Source organism: Aquarana catesbeiana, linkage group LG05, assembly GCF_042186555.1.
Source record: "Aquarana catesbeiana isolate 2022-GZ linkage group LG05, ASM4218655v1, whole genome shotgun sequence".
NCBI lineage: Eukaryota > Metazoa > Chordata > Amphibia > Anura > Ranidae > Aquarana > Aquarana catesbeiana.
In genome coordinates this window covers 477,076,251-477,096,687 of record NC_133328.1, presented here as the reverse complement: position 1 = coordinate 477,096,687, position 20,437 = coordinate 477,076,251, and the positions used below count along the sequence as shown (strand labels likewise).

General features: G+C 43.5%; 1 protein-coding gene across 1 annotated transcript in view; it reads right to left on the bottom strand.

Moving 5' to 3' along the window:
* Nucleotides 1–18,489, bottom strand: part of TTC39C (tetratricopeptide repeat domain 39C) — a 145,712-nt gene extending 127,223 nt beyond the window's left edge. The window contains exon 1 of the mRNA XM_073631483.1: nt 18,243–18,489. Within this exon, the coding sequence (XP_073487584.1) occupies nt 18,243–18,370 (128 nt within the window). The 5' untranslated portion in view covers nt 18,371–18,489. The remainder of the gene's footprint in view (nt 1–18,242) is intronic.
* Between the last annotated feature and the right edge of the window lie 1,948 nt (nt 18,490–20,437).

Below are 20,437 nucleotides of genomic sequence, written 5' to 3'. Positions count from 1 at the left end.
TGGTGGTATTTGATCCCCACTGATCAAATGCTAAACAAACAAAAAAAGAATTTTAAGATTTTTTTTTTCATAGTTTCTTATAACATTTTGAAACAGGTAATTATTCTCCTTCACTGATGCTCACTAATGAGGCTGCACTGATGGGCACTGTTTGGCACTGATAATCAGTGGCCTGATTATCAGTGCCAATGTCCTTCTAACACAGGCCTGCTATTGGCTTTCTTCATTTCGCCTCACGTGAGAAAAAAGCCAATAACCGGGTTGTGTTGACATCTGTGATCAGCTGTCATTGGACACAACTGATCACATGGTAAAGGGCCGGTGTTATTGGCTCTTTTCCCTGATCTGTGATTAGCTGAGGAAGCAAGTAAATGGGAGGACGTCAATAGATGCCCTCCTGGCAAAGTAAGCCCATGCTGTAGCTGTCATTCAGCTATAGCGAAGGTGGCAACAGGTTAAGCTATCATTTACATTCAAACCAGCCTTGGAAATTAAAAGGTCGGCAGCTATACATACTGCAGCTGCTGACTTTTAATAATCGGACACTTACCTGTCCCAGGATCCAGCGATGCGGGGGAACGAAGTCCCGCTCCCCTCCCCCCCCCTCTCTGCAGCGCCGGCATTGTCAATGTGGGCCCCTGGCTGTGAAGCCGGGCAGGCACTGCGCATGCGTGAGCTGCGTGGTGTGACTGACCGGGCAATCATCTGGGACCTGTGACGTGTCCCAGATGATTGCCCAGAGGGAGGGGGGAGAGGTGATCTCCCTTCCGGTGCCACGGGAGAAAGTGGGAGCTGGAACCTTCAGAAAAGCGTATCCGCCCCCCCCCCCCAAAAAAATGACATGCCAAATGTGGCCTGTCAGGGGGTCACCTACCCTTAAAGCGGAAGTTTCATTTTTGGGCAGAACTCCACTTTAACATGTCACGGCATTACCTGCCTGGAGTTTGCATGTTCTCCCTTTGCCTGTGTAGGTTTCCTCCGTGTTATCTCCTTGTAGTTCGGTTTCTTCCCACACTCCAAAGACAACAGGTAGGTTAATTGGTTCCTGTCTAAACTAGTATGTGTATGTATGAATGGAAGTAACAAATGAATAAAATAAATGTCACCAGTTCACCTATGTGTAACATTTGTACAGATCTGTAGATTCTATAGCTGTATGCTTTATACCAGCTGGCCATACAGATGACCATGATCACAAGTACGGCTATCAGAATTCAATGCAGCCATCCAGGGCCCTGTATACATGATGGAAGTACTACCAGCTTCATAGTACTAACTACAGAATTTACTGAAAGGTATCAAGCCAAAAGAAGCAGCAAGTATGAGAATGCACTCCCTGCACAGGAAACCACAAAACTAGCCCAACCTGATTTAAAGCAGCCATCATTAAATGAGCAAATGACATTTCTCAAACTACAAAGAAGCTGTTATTACACAAAAACAGAAATGAACTATTACAATATTCTAAAACTGGCTTATATCTTTCCCCCATCTACACCGAGAAACCATGTGATCTACAGTATGTACAGTGGTGTTGCTGCATGGTATGCCAAGCTGAGACTGCAGTTTTCTGGGCATACACTGGCAGAACATAATGGTATAAACCACCAAACAATTGATAACTGCACCAATCTTCATTTTAGATTTTTGGTAGCTAACATTATCTGGCACACAAGCAACGCATATACCTATATTGTCCAGATCACAAGACAAATTTCTCTATGTGTAAAGCTGCTTTGAGTGTACAATGGCAACCAGTCCGTGTATCTATCAGTGCTGTGCTGGGTTTGCATTTGTTTGCTTTAGTTGTGGATAACTTTCCCGATCTCAGTTGTGATCTTATGGTGGTGGACAGTGCAAGCAACAGTGTTTAACATACACTAATAGCAACTGAAATGCGTATACAGTGTTTCAGTGCACATCGAAGCATGTAAAGGCCAACTCCAAGAATTCCACTAAATGTACCCTTGCAGTAGGTTCTCCTCACCATGCCGTCTTCTTGCACTCTAGGCAATCCCTAGGTGTTATGTACAATGCAGGGCTATTTACCCTGTAGTGTACCCAAGAGGAGATGAGCGTGCAACCGCAGCTTAAAGAGAAGGCTTTTTTTTTGCAAGAGTAGATTTTGTCCAATTCTCTGAGTTTGGTTTTAATGCACCTATGCTGATGGCATACATTACTAACGTCTAAAATTAAATGCATTTTGATTGCCACTTTGACATGTATGGTAAGGGCTAGCTCACACTGAAGTTTGGTATTACAGTTATAAAGACTTATCAATAGCTCTTGTGTATTCATCAAGCCTTGGAACCTAAGCTAACCATAGATGGATCGAAATTTGGCCGGTTAGGCAGAGACCAGCCGAATTTCCATACAAGTACGGCTGTTCCCACTACCGAGACTTCACTTAAACTCAGAAGGTCCGTGGCTCCTACTTCTCCCATGCCACTAATGCAAACTGCTTTTTTTTTGGGGGGGGGGGGGGGGGGGGTGACAGGTACCTACTCCCACTTCCGCTTGGATCACCTAGGCAATCCTAGAAAAAGTTCACTGCCACCTTCCGCAGCCCTCTGGGACACGTCACAGGCAGGAGGTTATAGTAAAAATTCACAGGGAGCAGCACAGCTTGTGCATGCACAGTAGGGAGCCAGCAGTGAAGCTACAAGGAGTCAATATGGCCGCACCAGGAAAGTGAAGACCGGTAAAGAATCGGCCCGAATGAGGTCAGAACAGGATTCTTGGACTGGTAAGTGTTGGTCTATTAAAAGGTCAGCAGCTACAGTATTTGCAGCTGCTGACTATTATTTCATTTTTTTTAAATGACCCAAGATCCTCTTTAAAGCAGAGTTCCACCCACTTTTGAGAGGTGGTCTTAAATGAAAGACCACCGCTCGTTTCTGGCTAGCTTCTTCTTCTAACTTAGCTTTTTATGAAGTACAGCCTGTACTTCCGATCTATCCGGTCCCCAGCGCAGGACGTCATATCCTCCTCTTCGGCGAGAGCCCCCCCCCCATGTCTTCTGGGACGTGTTTCCCAGAAGACAGCCAGCCATTCACAAAGCGCCGCGTGACTCGCGCATGTGCAGTAGGAAAAAGGTAGTGAAGCCGCAAGGCTCCACTGCCTGTTTCCCTTAATTAGAATGGCAGCGCCTGTACCTGATCCGATGGACTGAACGGCCTTGGGGGGGGCCGACATTGCGGGATTCCTGGACAGGCAAGTGTCCTTATTAAAAGTCAACAGCTACAGTGTTTGTAGCTGCTGACTAAAAAAAAAAAAAATTATAATTTGCAGGTGGAACACAACTTTAACCACTTCCAGACCGCCGCACGCCGATATACGTCCTAACTTTGAAGAGGAATATCATTGATGGTTATGGCAGCAGCTAGCTGCCATAATCCTGGTATCCTCTTCTGCGGCCGGCAGTCCGGTTTCCAATAATGGTGGTCTCTGCGACGGATTCGCTGCAAGATCACTTTTATCGTGACTGGAGAGGGCCCCTCCCCTCCCGCTGCGTTCCGGTGCCCTCCGCTGCTTACCGAAGCAGTCTGCAGCGGCGGAGGCGATCGGATCCTCTTCCTTGCTGGGCATGGAGATGAGTGAGGGGAAGATGGCCCCCACCCGTCTCCATACCATTGCAGGGCGGAAGCGACGTCAAAACGTCACTCCCGCCCATAGCTCTTAAAAGGGCCATTTATTTTTTTTTTTTTTTTATTGCATTTTAGTGTAAATATGAGATCTGAGGTCTTTTTAACCCCAGATCTCATATTTAAGAGGTCCTGTCATGCTTTTTTCCTATTACAAGGGATGTTTACATTCCTTGTAATAGGATTAAAAGTGACACAATTTATTTATTTTTTTTTTAAAAGAACAAAATAAAAAAGGTAAAATAAAAAAAATATATATATTTTTTTAAATGCACCCTGTCCCGCCGAGCTTGCGTGCAGAAGCGAACACATATGTGAGCAGCGTCCGCATATGAAAACAGTGTTCAAACCACACATGGGGGACATCAGCGCAAAAGGTAGAGCGAGAGCAATAATTCTAGTTCTAGACCTCCTCTAACTCAAAACATGCAACCTGTGGAATTTTTTAAACGTCACCTATGTAGATTTTTAAGGGTAAAAATTTGTTGCCATTCCAGGAGCGGGCGCAATTTTGAAGCATGACATCTTGGGTATCAATTTACTCGGCGTAACATTATCTTTCACAATATAAAAAGAGTTGGACTAACTTTACTGTTGTCTTATTTTTTTATTCAAAAAAGTGTATTTTTTTTTCCAAAAAAAGTGCGCTTGTAAGACTGCTGCGCAAATACGGTGTGACAGAAAATATTGCAACGACCGCCATTTTATTTTCTAGGGTGTTAGGAAAAGAAAAAAACAAGTATAATGTTTGTGGATTGTAAGTAATTTTCTAGCAAAAAAACTTGTAAACAACACATCTCAAAAAGAGTGCTTAAGTGGTTAATGTGCTAGTGATTGATTTGTGAGACACAATGGAATGTCTTCAGCTGCTTTTGTGCTCTACTAGGTTTCTGGTGTGTCTCTGCACCTTTGGAAGAGGAATTAGTTACCTCCAGAGAGACCAAACGACTACATTGTTACCTTTAGCAGAGAGCAAAACAACTACTTTTCAAAGTTTTTACTTATACAAACACCGTGCAGCATTTTCCCCAGGAAAGGTATTATGCCGTGTACACACGGGCAGACTTTTCGGCATCAAAGGTCCGACGGACTTTCGAATGAACGGACTTGCCTACACACGACCACACCAAAGTCCAACGGATTCGTACGTGATGACGTACTACAATAAGGAAGTTGATAGCCAGTAGCCAATAGCTGCCCTAGCGTCGGTTTTCGTCCATCGGACCAGCATACAGACCAACGGATTTTTCGACCGAACTCGAATCCGTCAGAAAGATTTGAAACATGTTTCAAATCTAAAGTCAGTCTGATTTTTGACCGAAAAGGTCCATCAGAAGTCCGATGAAGCCCACAGACGGTCGGATTGTCTGTCGGATTCATTGCAGCGGACGAGTTCGGTCGAAAAGTCCGCCCGTGTGTACACGGCATTAGGCTTTTCAAACAATTTTCAAAGAACCGAGTCAATAAATGTAATGCAAGTGGCCAAGTAAACTAGCAATATATATTTTTAAAGCGTATATAAATTCTACATTTTCTATGTGGTGACTACAACTGTCCCATACCTCCATGAATGGTACCTACAGCTGTCCCATACCTCCATGAATGGTACCTACAGCTGTCCCATACCTCCATGAATGGTACCTACAGCTGTCCCATACCTCCATGAATGGTACCTACAGCTGTCCCATACCTCCATGAATGGTACCTACAGCTGTCCCATACCTCCATGAATGGTACCTACAGCTGTGGAGAAAAAATTCTGGGAATGACACAAATATAAATCTTCACAAAGTCGCTGCTTCAGTGTTTGTAGATCTTTTTGTCAGATGTTACTATGGTATACTGAAGTATAATTACAAGCATTTCATAAGTGTCAAAGGCTTTTATATACAATTACATGGAGTTTATGCAGAGTCAATATTTGCAGTGTTGACCCTTCTTTTTCAAGACCTCTGCAATTCTCCCTGGCATGCTGTCAATCAACTTCTGGGCCACATCCTGTCTGATGGCAGCCCATTCTTGCATAATCAATGCTTGGAGTTTGTCAGAATTTGTGGGGTTTTTGTTCATAGGATTAAAAGAGAAGTATGGGATTTTTTTTTCCAGTATCATACTTACCTCGTTGGATGCCTCGGTTCTCACAGCTCCCCGAGCAGAGAGCTGCTCTCCGCTCTGCTCCTCCTCGCTCACTGGAGCTCTGAGCTGTGGAGGGGTTCGGAGCAGCTCGCTGAGAGGCTGAGACGGGTGTCAGTCCAGGCACCTTGCGGATCCAGACTCCCACTGTTAGTATGACGCGGTGCCTAGACTGATTTGTGTGATGTCAGCAGAGAGTGGACTTCAGCTCTCTGCTAAAAACGTGTCACAGGAGTGCAGAATGGATTGCACTCCTGTGACCCATAGGAGAAACCCAGCCAAATGAGCTCATTTAAAGTAGATGTAAACCCGAATTTTTTTTTTTTTTTTTTTTTTTTTAATGGCATAATAGAGTATAAGATTTCCTATTATTTGAGCCCAGTCTTGCCACACAGAGTTAATCCATCTCTGAGCAATCCTCTTTTATTGTTCAGTGAGATAAAACTTGACAAACAGAGAAGAACTTTGTCAAATCCTCCCCCTTGCTGTGAGTGACAGGTGATTTACATATCTCTGCACTAGCCTAAGACATGCATTATTTTTTAATTCCCTCCCCCACTACTTTCTTCAGCAGCTCTGCAAGGATTGGCTGTTCCACACCTCACTATGATTTGGCATGCTGAAGTCATGTGGTTACTTTCCTGTCTTTTCACTGGATGTTAGAGATCATAGCAGAAGTTCAGTGTAAGAAATACACAGGAGAAAATGCATATTGACAAGAGTGTGTGGTGGGCGGGAAGTCTACTGACATCACAACTCCACCCACCGAGCTCCAGACAACAGACCCACCCACAGAATCTGCAGTTTTTCGGGTCTCATAACAGACAGAGGGGAGACATTTGACAGGTAAAGATACATGCAGGAGGCATGTATATCCTTATAGATAACCCCTATGGCATTAGTTTAGAAAGGATGACATTGGGTTTACATCCACTTTAAGGTCTGGGGAATTTCTGGCCATTGGTCCAAAATGTCAATGTTTTGTTCCCCAAACCACTTAGTTATCACTTTTGCCATATGGCAAGGTGCTCCATCATGCTGGAAAAGGCATTGTTGTCACCAAACTGTTCTTGGATGGTTGGGAGAAGTTGCTCTCGGAGGATGTTTTTGTACTCTTCTTTATTTATGGCTGTGTTCTCATAGCAAAACTGTGAGTGAGCACCACTCTCTTGGTTGAGAAGCAACCCCATATATGAATGGTCTCAGGATGCTTTACTGTTGGCATGACACAGGACTGATGGTAGCGCTCACCTTTTCTTCTCTGGACAAGGTTTTTTGCGGATGCCCCAAACAATTGGAAAGGGGATTCATCAGAGAAAATGACTTTACACCATTACTCAGCAATCCAATCCCTGAAGTGGCTTCTTTTCTGCTCTTCTTGACACCAGGCCATCCTCCAAAAGTCTTCTCCTCACTGAGCATGCAGATGTACTCACACCTACCTGCTGCCATTCCTGAGCAAGCTCTGCACTGGTGGTGATCCCGCAGCTGAATCTACTGTAGGAGATGGTCCTGGCACTCGCTGGACTTTCTTGGGCGCCCTACAGCCTTCACAAATGCAGTGGAAATGTTTTTTTATGGGATTAAGTTCATTTACATGGCAAAGAGGGACTTCTTCATATCATTCTGGAGTATATGCAAATTGCCATCATAAAAACTGAAGCAGCAGACTGCGAAAATTTACATCTGTGTCATTCTCAAAACTTTTGGCCACGGCTGTATGTGTGAAATTCCAACTGCAAGAGGAAAGCAGGTTTATGGAGGCAATGTTCCAGATTTCAGTATGTGTACATGTTACGGTCATTTAAAAAAAAAAAAAAAAAAAAAAAAAAAAAAAAAATCTAATACACCCAATACTCAGTAACCACATATCCAACACACCCACCCATAACTAAACAGAAAAAATAGCGTCAGCATAAACATACATATATAATGCAATCTGCCTGGGAGCAATATGCTCATATGTTAAGAAAACATGCGGTGACTTGGAATGATGAAATGAGAGAAAAAAGGTACTAAAGCACTCAAAAAATATAAAAATAAATGGCACTATATAAAAATAATAATAATAAATATCTATCAATCACACACACTATATCTTTTTTTTTGGGTGCTTTAGTGTCTTTTTCTCTCATTTCATCATTCCAAGTCACTGCATGTTTTGGGTGAGATAGATAGATAGATAGATAGATATTATTCTATCTATCTATCCACAGACACACACACACACACACACACACACACATATACACATATACATATACACACACACACACACACACACACACACACATTTGTGAGGTCAGGCACTGATGTTGGATGAGAAGGCCTAGCTTGCAGTCTCCACTCTATGGATCATCTAGGCGATCAGAGTGAAAATGGAAGCAAAACCAGGTACTCGCTCCCAGAAAAAAAAAACCTCCATATATGAGTAGGAGAAGAAAGACTAGAACTTCCACTTTTGGGTGAAGTTCTGCTTTTTATGTGGTCAAGGGGCAGTAAACCTGCAGCTTACCGCCTATTTTTCCCTGCCCTTTGACCACAAATGTAAACTGGGCCTGGTTTTTTTTTCCTATGAGGAATCCACTATTATGCTAAAAATCGCAGATCGCCGCCATTACCAGTAAAAAGAAAAATAATAAAAATACCATAAAAATGCCATAAATGTAGTCCCTATTTTGTAGACGCTATAACTTTTGTGCAAACCAATCAATATACGCTTATTGCGATTTTTTTTTTTACCAAAAATATGTAGATGAATACATATCGGCCTAAACTGAGGGAAAAAAAAAAATTGATAAAAAATGTGGGATATTTATTATAGCAAAAAATAAAAAAGATAGTGTTTTTTTTTTTTTTTTTTTTTTTTTTTAAATTGTCGCTCTTCTTTTGTTTATAGTGCAAAAAATAAACACCGCAGAGGTGATCAAATACCACCAAAAGAAAGCTCTATTTGTGGGGAAAAAAAAAAAAAAAAAAAGAACGTCAATTCTGTTTGGGTACAGTGTCGCACGACCACGCAATTGCCAGTTAAAACGGCGCAGTGCCGAACTGCAAAAAATGGTCTGGTCATTGAGTAGCCAAATCTTCCGGGGCTGAAGCGGTTAACATAGTGTCCATGCACATTAGTACACACCACCAATGGGTCCTAGAACTATAATTATTTTGTCATTATAACTTGTTGTACAACAGATTTTTTCCATCATTACAGACAGATTACTGCCTTCTAGTTAAATTACTAGCTTCCCTATTTGTTCTATATGCCTCTTGGCTGCAGCCCATGTTCTAATGTTTTCAGCCCACCAGAAAACTACCAGCTAAATAATAACCCTGTCTTTATCTCAGTCGTTTAACAAGCGCCATGTTCCCTTCTGCGTCCAGATTAACGCGTTCTATTGCACCGAAACATTGTTCATTTTTGCAGATACAGAACGGTTTGCCAAGCCCTACACTGAGCAGAAATGTTGACATCGATGACCGCATCAAAAGGAAGACCTGGGCAAAGGCAGAAATTAAAGGATGTGGAAGATGTCTGAATTGAGTTGCGGATGAATCAAGCATGTGTTAAGAAGATTGGGTGACAATGATAAAGAAGATTATGATTAAAATGAATGGTGTACAAGGACAAGGATCTTATAGACCTCATGTGCATGTGGGAGATCCTCAACACCTGGAAAAGAGATTTTTGTTGGATGCTTAAATCTAGTTCTGAAGCTCTGCAGTCCACGGTCCACATTTTTTTTTCTATTAAAGTGGAAGTAAACCCCCCTATCGTTTTTAGCCAAGGAAGCTGCCATCTTTGCCTCTATTTAATCTACAACTGCCATGATGCTGCACATGTGATCAGTTATGACACCAGCCATTGGATGGTTTGACAATTTGGTTGAGAGCACAACCAATGGGAGTGTTACATTTCAGGAACGCCAAAGTAAACAAGGCAGATCTCCGTTCTGTCAGGGGGTGACCCAGAGTTCCTGTCTTTCTGTTATGCAGGAAGACGGATCTGTGTGTTGTCCCAGGCAGCTCATCCCCTATACAGTTATTAACCACTTGCTGCCTGCCCGCCGTCATATGATGGCGGGATGGTGCAGCCATTATCCTGGGCTGCCGTCATATGACGGCGCAGCCTTCCAGGCAGCCCATTGCTCGGGTCCCGGTGCGCATGCCCGGCGGCCGCGATGTCCGCCGGGCACCAGCGATTGCCCGGTAACCGAGCAGGACCGTGGATCTGTGTGTGTAAACACACAGATCCACGTCCTGTCAGATGGGAGGAGACCGATGGTGTGTCCCTTGTACAGAGGAACACCGATCGGTCTCCTCCCCTTGTGAATCCCCTCCCCCCCACAGTTATAATCACTCCCTAGCAACACATTAACCCCTACAGCGCCCCCTCCTGGTTAACCCCTTCATTGCCAGTCACATTTATACAGTAATCAATGCATTTTTATAGCACGGATCGCTGTATAAATGTGAATGGTCCCAAAAATGTGTCAAAATTGTCCGATGTGTCCGCCGCAATATCGCAGTCACGTTAAAAATCGCAGATCGCCGCCATTACTAGTAAAAAAAAAAATAAATAAATAAATAATAAAAATGCTATAAATCTATCCCCTTATTTTGTAGACGCTATAACTTTTGGGCAAACCAATAAATATACGCTTATTGCGATATTTTTTACCAAAAATATGCAGAATACGTACCGGCCTAAACTGAGAAAAAAATTTGTTTAAAAAAAAAAAAAAAAAAAAAAAAAAATTGGATACTTATAGCAAAAAGTAAAAAATATTGTGTTTTTTTTCAAACTTGTCACTCTTGTTTTGTTTATAGCACAAGAAATAAAAAACGCAGGGGTGATCAAATACCACCAAAAGAAAGCTCTATTAGTGGGGAAAAAAATGATAAAAATTTCATTTGGGTACAGTGTAGTATGACTGCGCAATTGTTATTCAAAGTGCGACAGCGCTGAAAGCTGAAAATTGGCCTGGGCAGGAAGGGGGTGAAAATGCCCTGTATGGAAGTGGTTAAACACACTGAGGGAACATATTTAACCCCTTGATCGCCCCTGGGTGTTAATCTCTTCCCTGCCAGTGTCATTAGTACAATGTCAGTGCATATTTTTAGTACTGATCACTGTAATAATGTCCCTGGTTCCCAAAAAAGTGTCAAAAACGTCAGTTAGGTGTTCGATCTTTCTGCCGCAATGTCACATTCCCGCTAAAAATCGCAGTTCACCGCCATTACTAGTAAAAAAAAAAATTTAAAAATAATAAAAATGCCATCAATCTATCCCCTATTTTGTAGACGCTATAACTTTTGCGCAAACCAATCAATATATGCTTACTGTCTTTTTTTTTTTTTTTTTTACCATAAATATGTAGCAGAATACAAATTGGCCTAAATTGATGAAGAAATTTGATTTTTTATATTTTTTTTATTAGAAGTGTGTTTTATAGCAGAAAGTAAAAAATATTGTTTTTTTTTTTTCAAAATTATCGCTTTGTTTATAGTGCAAAAAATAAAAACCGCAGAGGTGATCAAATGCCACCAAAAGAAAGCTCTATTTGTGGGGGGGGGGGGGGGGGACATACATTTTATTTGGGTACAGTGTCACATATCCGAGCAATTGTCAGTTAAAGTAACGCAGTGCCGTATCGCAAAAAATGGCCTGGTCAGGAAGTGGGTAAATCCTTCCAGGGCTGAAGTGGTTAAAGAGGTTGTAAAGCCCATTTTCTGGTTGTAGGTAAGCCCTATCAGGGTTTATTTCCTCTTTAAAGTAGTTGTAAAGCCTCAAGGTTTTTCACCTTAATGCATTTATAATTGTTTCCTCCCCCCCCTCCGGTGTCACATTTGGCACCTTTCAGGGAGGAGTGGGGGAACCGTTCTTGACAGGTCCTCCTCCCCACTCTGGGAGCCCAGGCCGCAGACCGACCTCCGGATGTTGATCCCCTTCCTCCTTCCTCTGCCGCCGGGCCAATCAAAAAGTGCAGCGCGCTTCGCACATGCGACGTAGGGAACCAGCAGTGAAGCCACAAGGCTTCACTGCCGGGTTCACTTACCTGGAATGGCGGCGGCTGCACACGACAATTGATTTCGAAGGTTGGCTGGGGTGCCGACATCGTGGGCTCTATGGACAGGTAAGTGTCCATATAGTAAAAGTCAACAGCTACAGTATTTGTAGCTGCTGACTTATAATCTTTTTCCCCAAGGTGGAACTCCGCTTTAAAGGTGAAAAACCTTCTGTACTGCAGCTCCCCCCAGACCCCCCCATTTTCTGGGCGATGTGCACAGCAGCTCTAACCGCTGTCTTTCTCCTCATTGGACAGATTAATAGCAGCAGGAGCCACTGGCTCCCACTGCTGTCAATCAAATCCAGCATCACAGGAGTGGGGGGGGCCAGTCCCGCAGTCTGTGCCAATGGATGCAGCAGTGGGACTTTGGAGCAAGCCCAACAGGTGCGGATTTCCATGGGGGGCACCCGATGAGGAGGAGGGGCCAGGAGCACCAGTGGGGCACCCTAGGAGAAGAGGATTGTGGCTGCTCAGCGTAATACGATTGCACAGAGCAGGCAAGTATAGGCATGTTTGTTATTTATTTATTTTTAAACATGAGGATTTACAACCCCTTTAATGTCATTTTCACACCTGTAGGCCATTTGCAGCACCCTTGAAGCCTGGTTAAAAAACTCCCATTGTTAGCATTCCCGTCTTGTTGCTATGACATATCATATGTTGAGCGCACACCCCCAGAACAACATAAGTGATGATGGTTCTAGTCCTCGATTCTAAATCCATGCATGTGCAGTGCGATCTTTCTCACCCTGTTGATGGGGGGGGGGGGGGCACAGGATTAGAACTGGGGAGATCAGCCAGCATATGGTGTATGTACAGGTACCAGTAACGCAGGAATGGTAGTTTTTTGGGCCAGGCTTTGGAGATGCTGCAAACAGCTTACAGGTATGGAAATTCTATTAGGCAGCATTTTTCAAAGCTACAGTTTTAAACTACCGATCCCCCCTCCCTTCCTTGGCTGCATAATCAATTTTCTACAAATGGTAAACCTAGCCTAGTTCCCCCATACTCATTGATTACTCATTGATCTAAAGGCAAGAGCAGCAGCTGGACAATTCATATGATTGAGAGATGCAGATTGGAAAACATTTGTTCCCATCTACTTGTTAATGAAGAAAAGCAATAAACAATGTTGGTAACTCCCCGACTGATAAAATACATGAAAAAAAATATATAGTATATAAGAATGTTACAAAGTCCCTGCTTAGTGACAGCCATCATCAGATCCTACTCTACTATTACACATGACGTCTGTGTGCACAATGACTACACCTTCATCCTATAGAGACTACCCAGGACTCCCGGGTAACAGCAACCTGGCCAGGAACGGAGCTGGCATCATAGATGGCACATAGATTATCATCATTCCAGACTGACAGTGACCTGCCATACACACATACAATGAATGCTGCAATGATCTGCCATTGTGATTACTACACAGATCAGCTACAATATTACACAACATTTTACTAGGCAATGAAACGTCACTGAACATTACATACTAACAGTAGTTACTTTGTACACAATGACAGCTGTACTGATAAAGCAGGGTCAACGATTTCATTCCAATGGCTGAGATTCTGATGTAACAATGTAACACTATCCGGGGTACAGAGAAATGATACAGCTCCTCTTATCCGCACTTCTCCTGGGTGCACAGCCAGCGTGTCCCCGAAACATCTTATTACAAGTGACAATAGGATGACAACACTCCAAACAAAAATGGAATTCTTTCTACAAGGGCCAGTTCACAGCACATGCGTTCCAGTGCTTTTTTTGTTCTGCATCCAAAATGGTTAGAAAGTAGGTTACATGGTTTTCTATGGCATATTTAACACCAGTGCGTGCAGCTCCAGAAGAGGGAAAAAAAAAAAAACCACCTGGAATGCATCCAGAAGCGCATCAAAAACACCCAATGCAGAAACTCATCCGGAACGGATCTGGAGGATGCTTTTTGTGGTGTGAACTTGCCTGTGGGAACTTAGAGGAGGTGCAGAGTAAGGCTCGATTCACATCTGTGCATGTTGCTTTTGAGCGTTTCTGCAGTGTTTTTTGTGATGCTTGCCACGTTTTTTTACAGCGTTTTTGCAGCGTTTTGCGTTTTTTTTTTTTTTTTTTTTTACAGTGTATACAGTCTAAAAAAAAAAAACGCCAAAAACGCAAAACGCGTCAAAAATGCCGCAAAAACGCTGTACTTGCGTTTTTGATGCTGGTCCTTTGAATTCTATTACATGCAAAAGTTGCATTTTGCATGAAAAAAAGTCCCTGACCCTTTCCAAAAACGCAGAGGTACAAAAAGGCATTGATGTGAACATGTTCCATAGGAACCCATGTTAAAAAATTCCCATGCATTTCTGCAAAATGCATCAAAAAACGCATTAGTGTGAATGGAGCCTAAGGGCTGGTTCACTCCACCGATGCGTTTCTGCATGCACATTGCATTTTTGGCATGTTACAGATGCATTCTAGTTTGTTTTTAAAGTGTTGTAGATGAGTTTTTTCTTTTTTTATTACTTTTTTTTTTCTTAAATTTTCCTTGTTTTGTTATTTGCTGTAATGCATTTTTTTTTAAATATAATTCTTCATTTTCCTTGTTTTGTTATTTACTTTAGTGCATTTTTTTTTTACCTTTTTCTTAATTTTCCTTGTTTTGCTATTTGCTGTAATGCATTTCTTTCTTTTTTTTTTTTTTTTACATAATTCTTTTGTTTTCCTTGTTTTGTTATTTGCTGTAGTGCATTTTTTTTTCTTCCTTTGTGTGTGTAATGCATTTTTTTTTATGCGTTTTGCAGCATCCCAGTACAGTTCCTCGCAGGAAAAAAAATGTAGCATATTCTACTTTTGTTGACAGTACTGGATAGTGGAACACACTGCTCTGGTGTGAACTCTGCCATTGGAATCCATGTAACCTACTGCCCATGCGCTTTTGATGTGGGAGAAAAAAAAAAAAAAACGCACCGGACTGCATCTGGTGCGCACCGGTCTTATGATCTCTAACATGTTTCATGCATAGCTGCCCCCAAAGTTGGACTATAGGCAAAACCTTGTTCTTCCTTTTGCATTGAGTAGTGTCCTCTGTGTTCCATTGGGGAAATGTCCCTTCACTTCCTGTCTCAATCGCCGAAACAGGAAGTGATAAAATCTCAGCTGTCACTAGAACTAGTGTCTCCAATAGAAAATTTCCCCTCTATTACTGTTCGAGACCAAAGTTTTTTTTTCCCTTTCACTTTCGTTAATAATGGTAAACAGGACAAATAGAGAGGCTGCATCTCCCCAATAGGGACACAGACAGCAATAAAAACCTGACAGGTGTTCTAATCCCTCTCCACAATAGAAGATCAAAGTTCTGCTTTATAAGAAGTGTCTTTGTTGTTTACCTCAATGCTGATTAACTATGGAGGGCCCTGGTTTTCACTTGCCATGTCAAATATGGCATTAGCCTGTCAACTGCGCCCATGACAGTCAAAGGGACTGTGCCACAACCCCATGCCAAACGTGCATTTCAATGTTAAATCACCCTTGGAATAAACTAAAAAAAAAAAAAAAAAAAAAAAAAAAAAAACACACGCCACACAGGTGTTTACAAAGCAGCAGTATTATCTCCTGCTAACCAGCTCTAAACTGATCTGAAAAGTGATCCACTGCAGAATGCTTTTCAGAGCCTACCGCTCATGTGAAAAAAGCCAAAGGGTTAAATGCTCATCTAGGCCTACAGTACTAGAAAAAGGGACTTTTACTTTTCTGATCACTCACTCCCCTGGAAGCTGGTAGGCCCCTCCTCTCCCTGATGTTCTGGGCGGTCCTTCAGTGTCAGGACCATTCGCCCTGCAATGTACTTAGTGACATCAGAGTGTTAGTGACCAATGGTATGGCTTAGGGATAAGGGTGCGGGGGCCGGTCACATAGCATGGAGGGAGCTTACAGGAGTGATGGATTGGGTTGAAAAAAAATTTAAAAAGTCTCTTTTACTGGTACCTGAGGCTAAAACCAACATCTGCCAGGGTCGTTTTTGTTTTTTCCGGAGTTCAGCTTTAAAGTGGTAATAAATTCAAAATGTAATATATTGCAGCTTACCAATCATTAGAAGTGGTGTCTGCATTCGTTTCCTTTACTTCGGCTTTTCCCCCCCCTCTAATTTAGGTGATCCGGCCAAATCACACACCTCCTGGATGAAGGAGCACCTCTAGACAGCAGCATTGTCAGTCTGGGGGGTGTTAGATGTACTTGCAGATTTAAATACACTAACAAATTGAAGCCAAATGAACACTTTATAAGCAGTTACAGCAAACCGTTCCTTTCCTTTTGGGATAAAGGTTCTACATAAATGTATAAGAGCTGATCATTCATTGTAAGTCACCCTGTCGGTGTTAAATGGTTTGTTTCAACCCTCCAACTGCTAAATCTGATGGACAGCTTGAAACAGAACAAACCTACAGGCCAGATCACCAAAAAAAAAAAAAAAAAAAAAAGCCTTAAAAAAAAACAAAAACGGCCATCATATCTAAGAACTGGTAAGCTGCACTATAATAAATGTTTGCTTTTGGGTTTAATACTACTTAAGAGCAGAGCTCTCTCCAGCCCCCCTCTAGATGTTCTCCTTCTAAAGAGATAATAGATGTTGGATCCTTGTATGGAGTGCTGTCATCCCATTGTCACATGTCACATTGTGTACTAAGATCCTTATCTGGGGACTCTGGATAGCAATGTGTACCCTGCAATGCTGACAGCTAATGCAAGGGATGCTCCCTGGTATAGTGATCTACACCTGGATCCTGAAAGAAAGTGATCCACCCCCCCCACAGAACAGTGATCTACCCCCCCCACAGAACAGTGATCTACCACCCCCCCACAGAACAGTGATCTACCCCCCCCACAGAACAGTGATCTACCCCCCCCACAGAACAGTGATCTACCCCCCCCACAGAACAGTGATCTACCCCCCCCACAGAACAGTGATCTACCCCCCCCCCCCACAGAACAGTGATCTACCCCCCCCCACAGAACAGTGATCTACCCCCCCCCACAGAACAGTGATCTACCCCCCCCCCCCACAGAACAGTGATCTACCCCCCCCCCACAGAACAGTGATCTACCCCCCCCCCCACAGAACAGTGATCTACCCCCCCCCCCCACAGAACAGTGATCTACCCCCCCCCCACAGAACAGTGATCTACCCCCCCCCCACAGAACAGTGATCTACCCCCCCCCAGAACAGTGATCTACCCCCCCCCCCCAGAACAGTGATCTACCCCCCCCCCCCAGAACAGTGATCTACCCCCCCCCCCACAGAACAGAGATCTACCCCCCACCCCACCTGAAGAACAGAGATCTACCCCCCACCCCACCTGAAGAACAGAGATCTACCCCCCACCCCACCTGAAGAACAGAGATCTACCCCCCACCCCACCTGAAGAACAGAGATCTACCCCCCACCCCACCTGAAGAACAGAGATCTACCCCTCCCCCACCTGAAGAACAGAGATCTACCCCTCCCCCACCTGAAGAACAGAGATCTACCCCTCCCCCACCTGAAGAACAGAGATCTACCCCTCCCCCACCTGAAGAACAGAGATCTACCCCTCCCCCACCTGAAGAACAGAGATCTACCCCTCCCCCACCTGAAGAACAGAGATCTACCCCTCCCCCACCTGAAGAACAGAGATCTACCCCTCCCCCACCTGAAGAACAGAGATCTACCCCTCCCCCACCTGAAGAACAGAGATCTACCCCCCCCCCCACAGAACAGTGATCTACCCCCCCCCCACAGAACAGTGATCTACCCCCCCCCACAGAACAGTGATCTACCCCCCCCCACAGAACAGTGATCTACCCCCCCCCCCCCCACAGAACAGTGATCTACCCCCCCCCCCACAGAACAGTGATCTACCCCCCCCCCACAGAACAGTGATCTACCCCCCCCCCCACAGAACAGTGATCTACCCCCCCCCACAGAACAGTGATCTACCCCCCCCCCACAGAACAGTGATCTACCCCCCCCCCACAGAACAGTGATCTACCCCCGGCCTGAAGAACAGAGATCTACTCCCCCCCCCCCACAGAACAGTGATCTACCCCCCCCCCCCCCCCACAGAACAGTGATCTACCCCCGGCCTGAAGAACAGAGATCTACCCCCCCTACAGAACAGAGATCTACCCCCCCCCCCCACCCACCCACCTTGTACAGCACAGAGATGCGGAGATGATGAAAGGAGTAGGGCTCTACCCTCTACCCTTGAATGAGAGCTGTGATCTCCCCCCGGATCCCGAGAGGCAGAGTGATCCAGTGATCAGCCAATCACACGGGGATCGCGGCTGGCAGTGTCGGATCCTCCCTGATAGGACAACATCCCGGTGCGGTCCAGTCGGTGGTGCTGATCGGAGGATCCATTGATCTCACCTGTATTTCCTGAACAGCTGATCCGACTCCCTGAAGCCGTTGTTGAGCAGCATGTTGATGCCCACCAGGGCCAGCTCGGTATCGTCCATGTCCAGACGATGGTGGTCGGCGTCCAGCTGCTCGGCCATTGTGCTGTACGGGGGGAGAGCCGATCATCCAGCTGTGCCGCCTCTGCCCCGTACTACTGTCACCGACACAGCTCAGTCCTCCTCGTGTGATAGGAGGAGGGGCAGGAAGGGGAGGGGCCCCAGCTGCACTCTCTTTGTCATTGGCATCATAGTGAGGTGCAGCTGATGGCTGGGAGCTGCCCCTTCATTGTGTGTCATTGTGTGTGTGTGTGTATTTATATCATTTATTATACTCATCACCTGTGTGTGTGTGTGTATTTATATCATTTATTATACTCATCACCTGTGTGTGTGTGTGTGTGTATTTATATCATTTATTATACTCATCACCTGTGTGTGTGTGTGTGTATTTATATCATTTATTATACTCATCACCTGTGTGTGTGTGTGTGTGTGTGTGTGTATTTATATCATTTATTATACTCATCACCTGTGTGTGTGTGTGTGTGTGTGTGTGTATTTATATCATTTATTATACTCATCACCTGTGTGTGTGTGTGTGTGTGTGTGTGTGTATTTATATCATTTATTATACTCATCACCTGTGTGTGTGTGTATTTATATCATTTATTATACTCATCACCTGTGTGTGTGTATTTATATCATTTATTATACTCATCACCTGTGTGTGTGTGTGTATTTATATCATTTATTATACTCATCACCTGTGTGTGTGTGTGTGTATTTATATCATTTATTATACTCATCACCTGTGTGTGTGTGTGTGTGTGTGTGTGTATTTATATCATTTATTATACTCATCACCTGTGTGTGTGTGTGTGTGTGTATTTATATCATTTATTATACTCATCACCTGTGTGTGTGTGTGTGTGTGTATTTATATCATTTATTATACTCATCACCTGTGTGTGTGTGTGTGTGTGTGTGTATTTATATCATTTATTATACTCATCACCTGTGTGTGTGTGTGTGTGTGTGTGTGTGTGTGTATTTATATCATTTATTATACTCATCACCTGTGTGTGTGTGTGTGTGTGTGTGTGTGTGTGTGTATTTATATCATTTATTATACTCATCACCTGTGTGTGTGTGTGTGTGTGTGTGTGTGTGTGTATTTATATCATTTATTATACTCATCACCTGTGTGTGTGTGTGTGTGTATTTATATCATTTATTATACTCATCACCTGTGTGTGTGTGTGTGTGTGTGTGTGTGTGTATTTATATCATTTATTATACTCATCACCTGTGTGTGTGTGTGTGTGTGTATTTATATCATTTATTATACTCATCACCTGTGTGTGTGTGTGTGTGTGTGTGTGTGTGTGTATTTATATCATTTATTATACTCATCACCTGTGTGTGTGTGTGTGTGTGTGTGTATTTATATCATTTATTATACTCATCACCTGTGTGTGTGTGTATAGGACACTGACTTCTATACACATCTATGGGCTGCACTACAGGAACATTATATATATATATATATATATATATATATATATATATATATATATATATATATATATATATGTGTGCACACGTTCACTCCCCAAATCCTTTATATCTTTACATCCCTCCCTCCACAATCTTAAAGAACCCCTTCCTCTGACAATGATATATCCCCCACCCCAGAGATCCACATCATTATCCTATCAGGCGTCATCCTACTGAAAGGGCGGAGCCAGCGGTACATCCCCAGGGTCTAAACCCCCAGAGAAGACCGCCAGCCCCCGATGACGTCAGAGGGGAAGATGGTGGAATGATGGATCCTCCAAATCTGTCTTTGAGCACAACTAGGGCTGCCAACCCTTTTACCAACAAAATATGGAAAGTTTACTGACAGAGAACTTTGTTTTTTTGTTTTTTTAACTGACAACCTGAAAAATGACAGAAACTCCTATTCGAAACTAGGAGAACTGGGTGGAAGTGAAGGCAAAAGCTAAAGCCTGGTACATACTAGTAGTCTTTTTCCTTCAACCCAGCAGGGCTGAATGAAAAGAAGCCGACAGCTCGGGAGGAGCCGCTGTAAAGCCATGGCCAAAAGTTTTTAGAATGACACAAATATTCTTTTTTTACAAAGTCTGCTGCTTCAGTGTTTTTTTG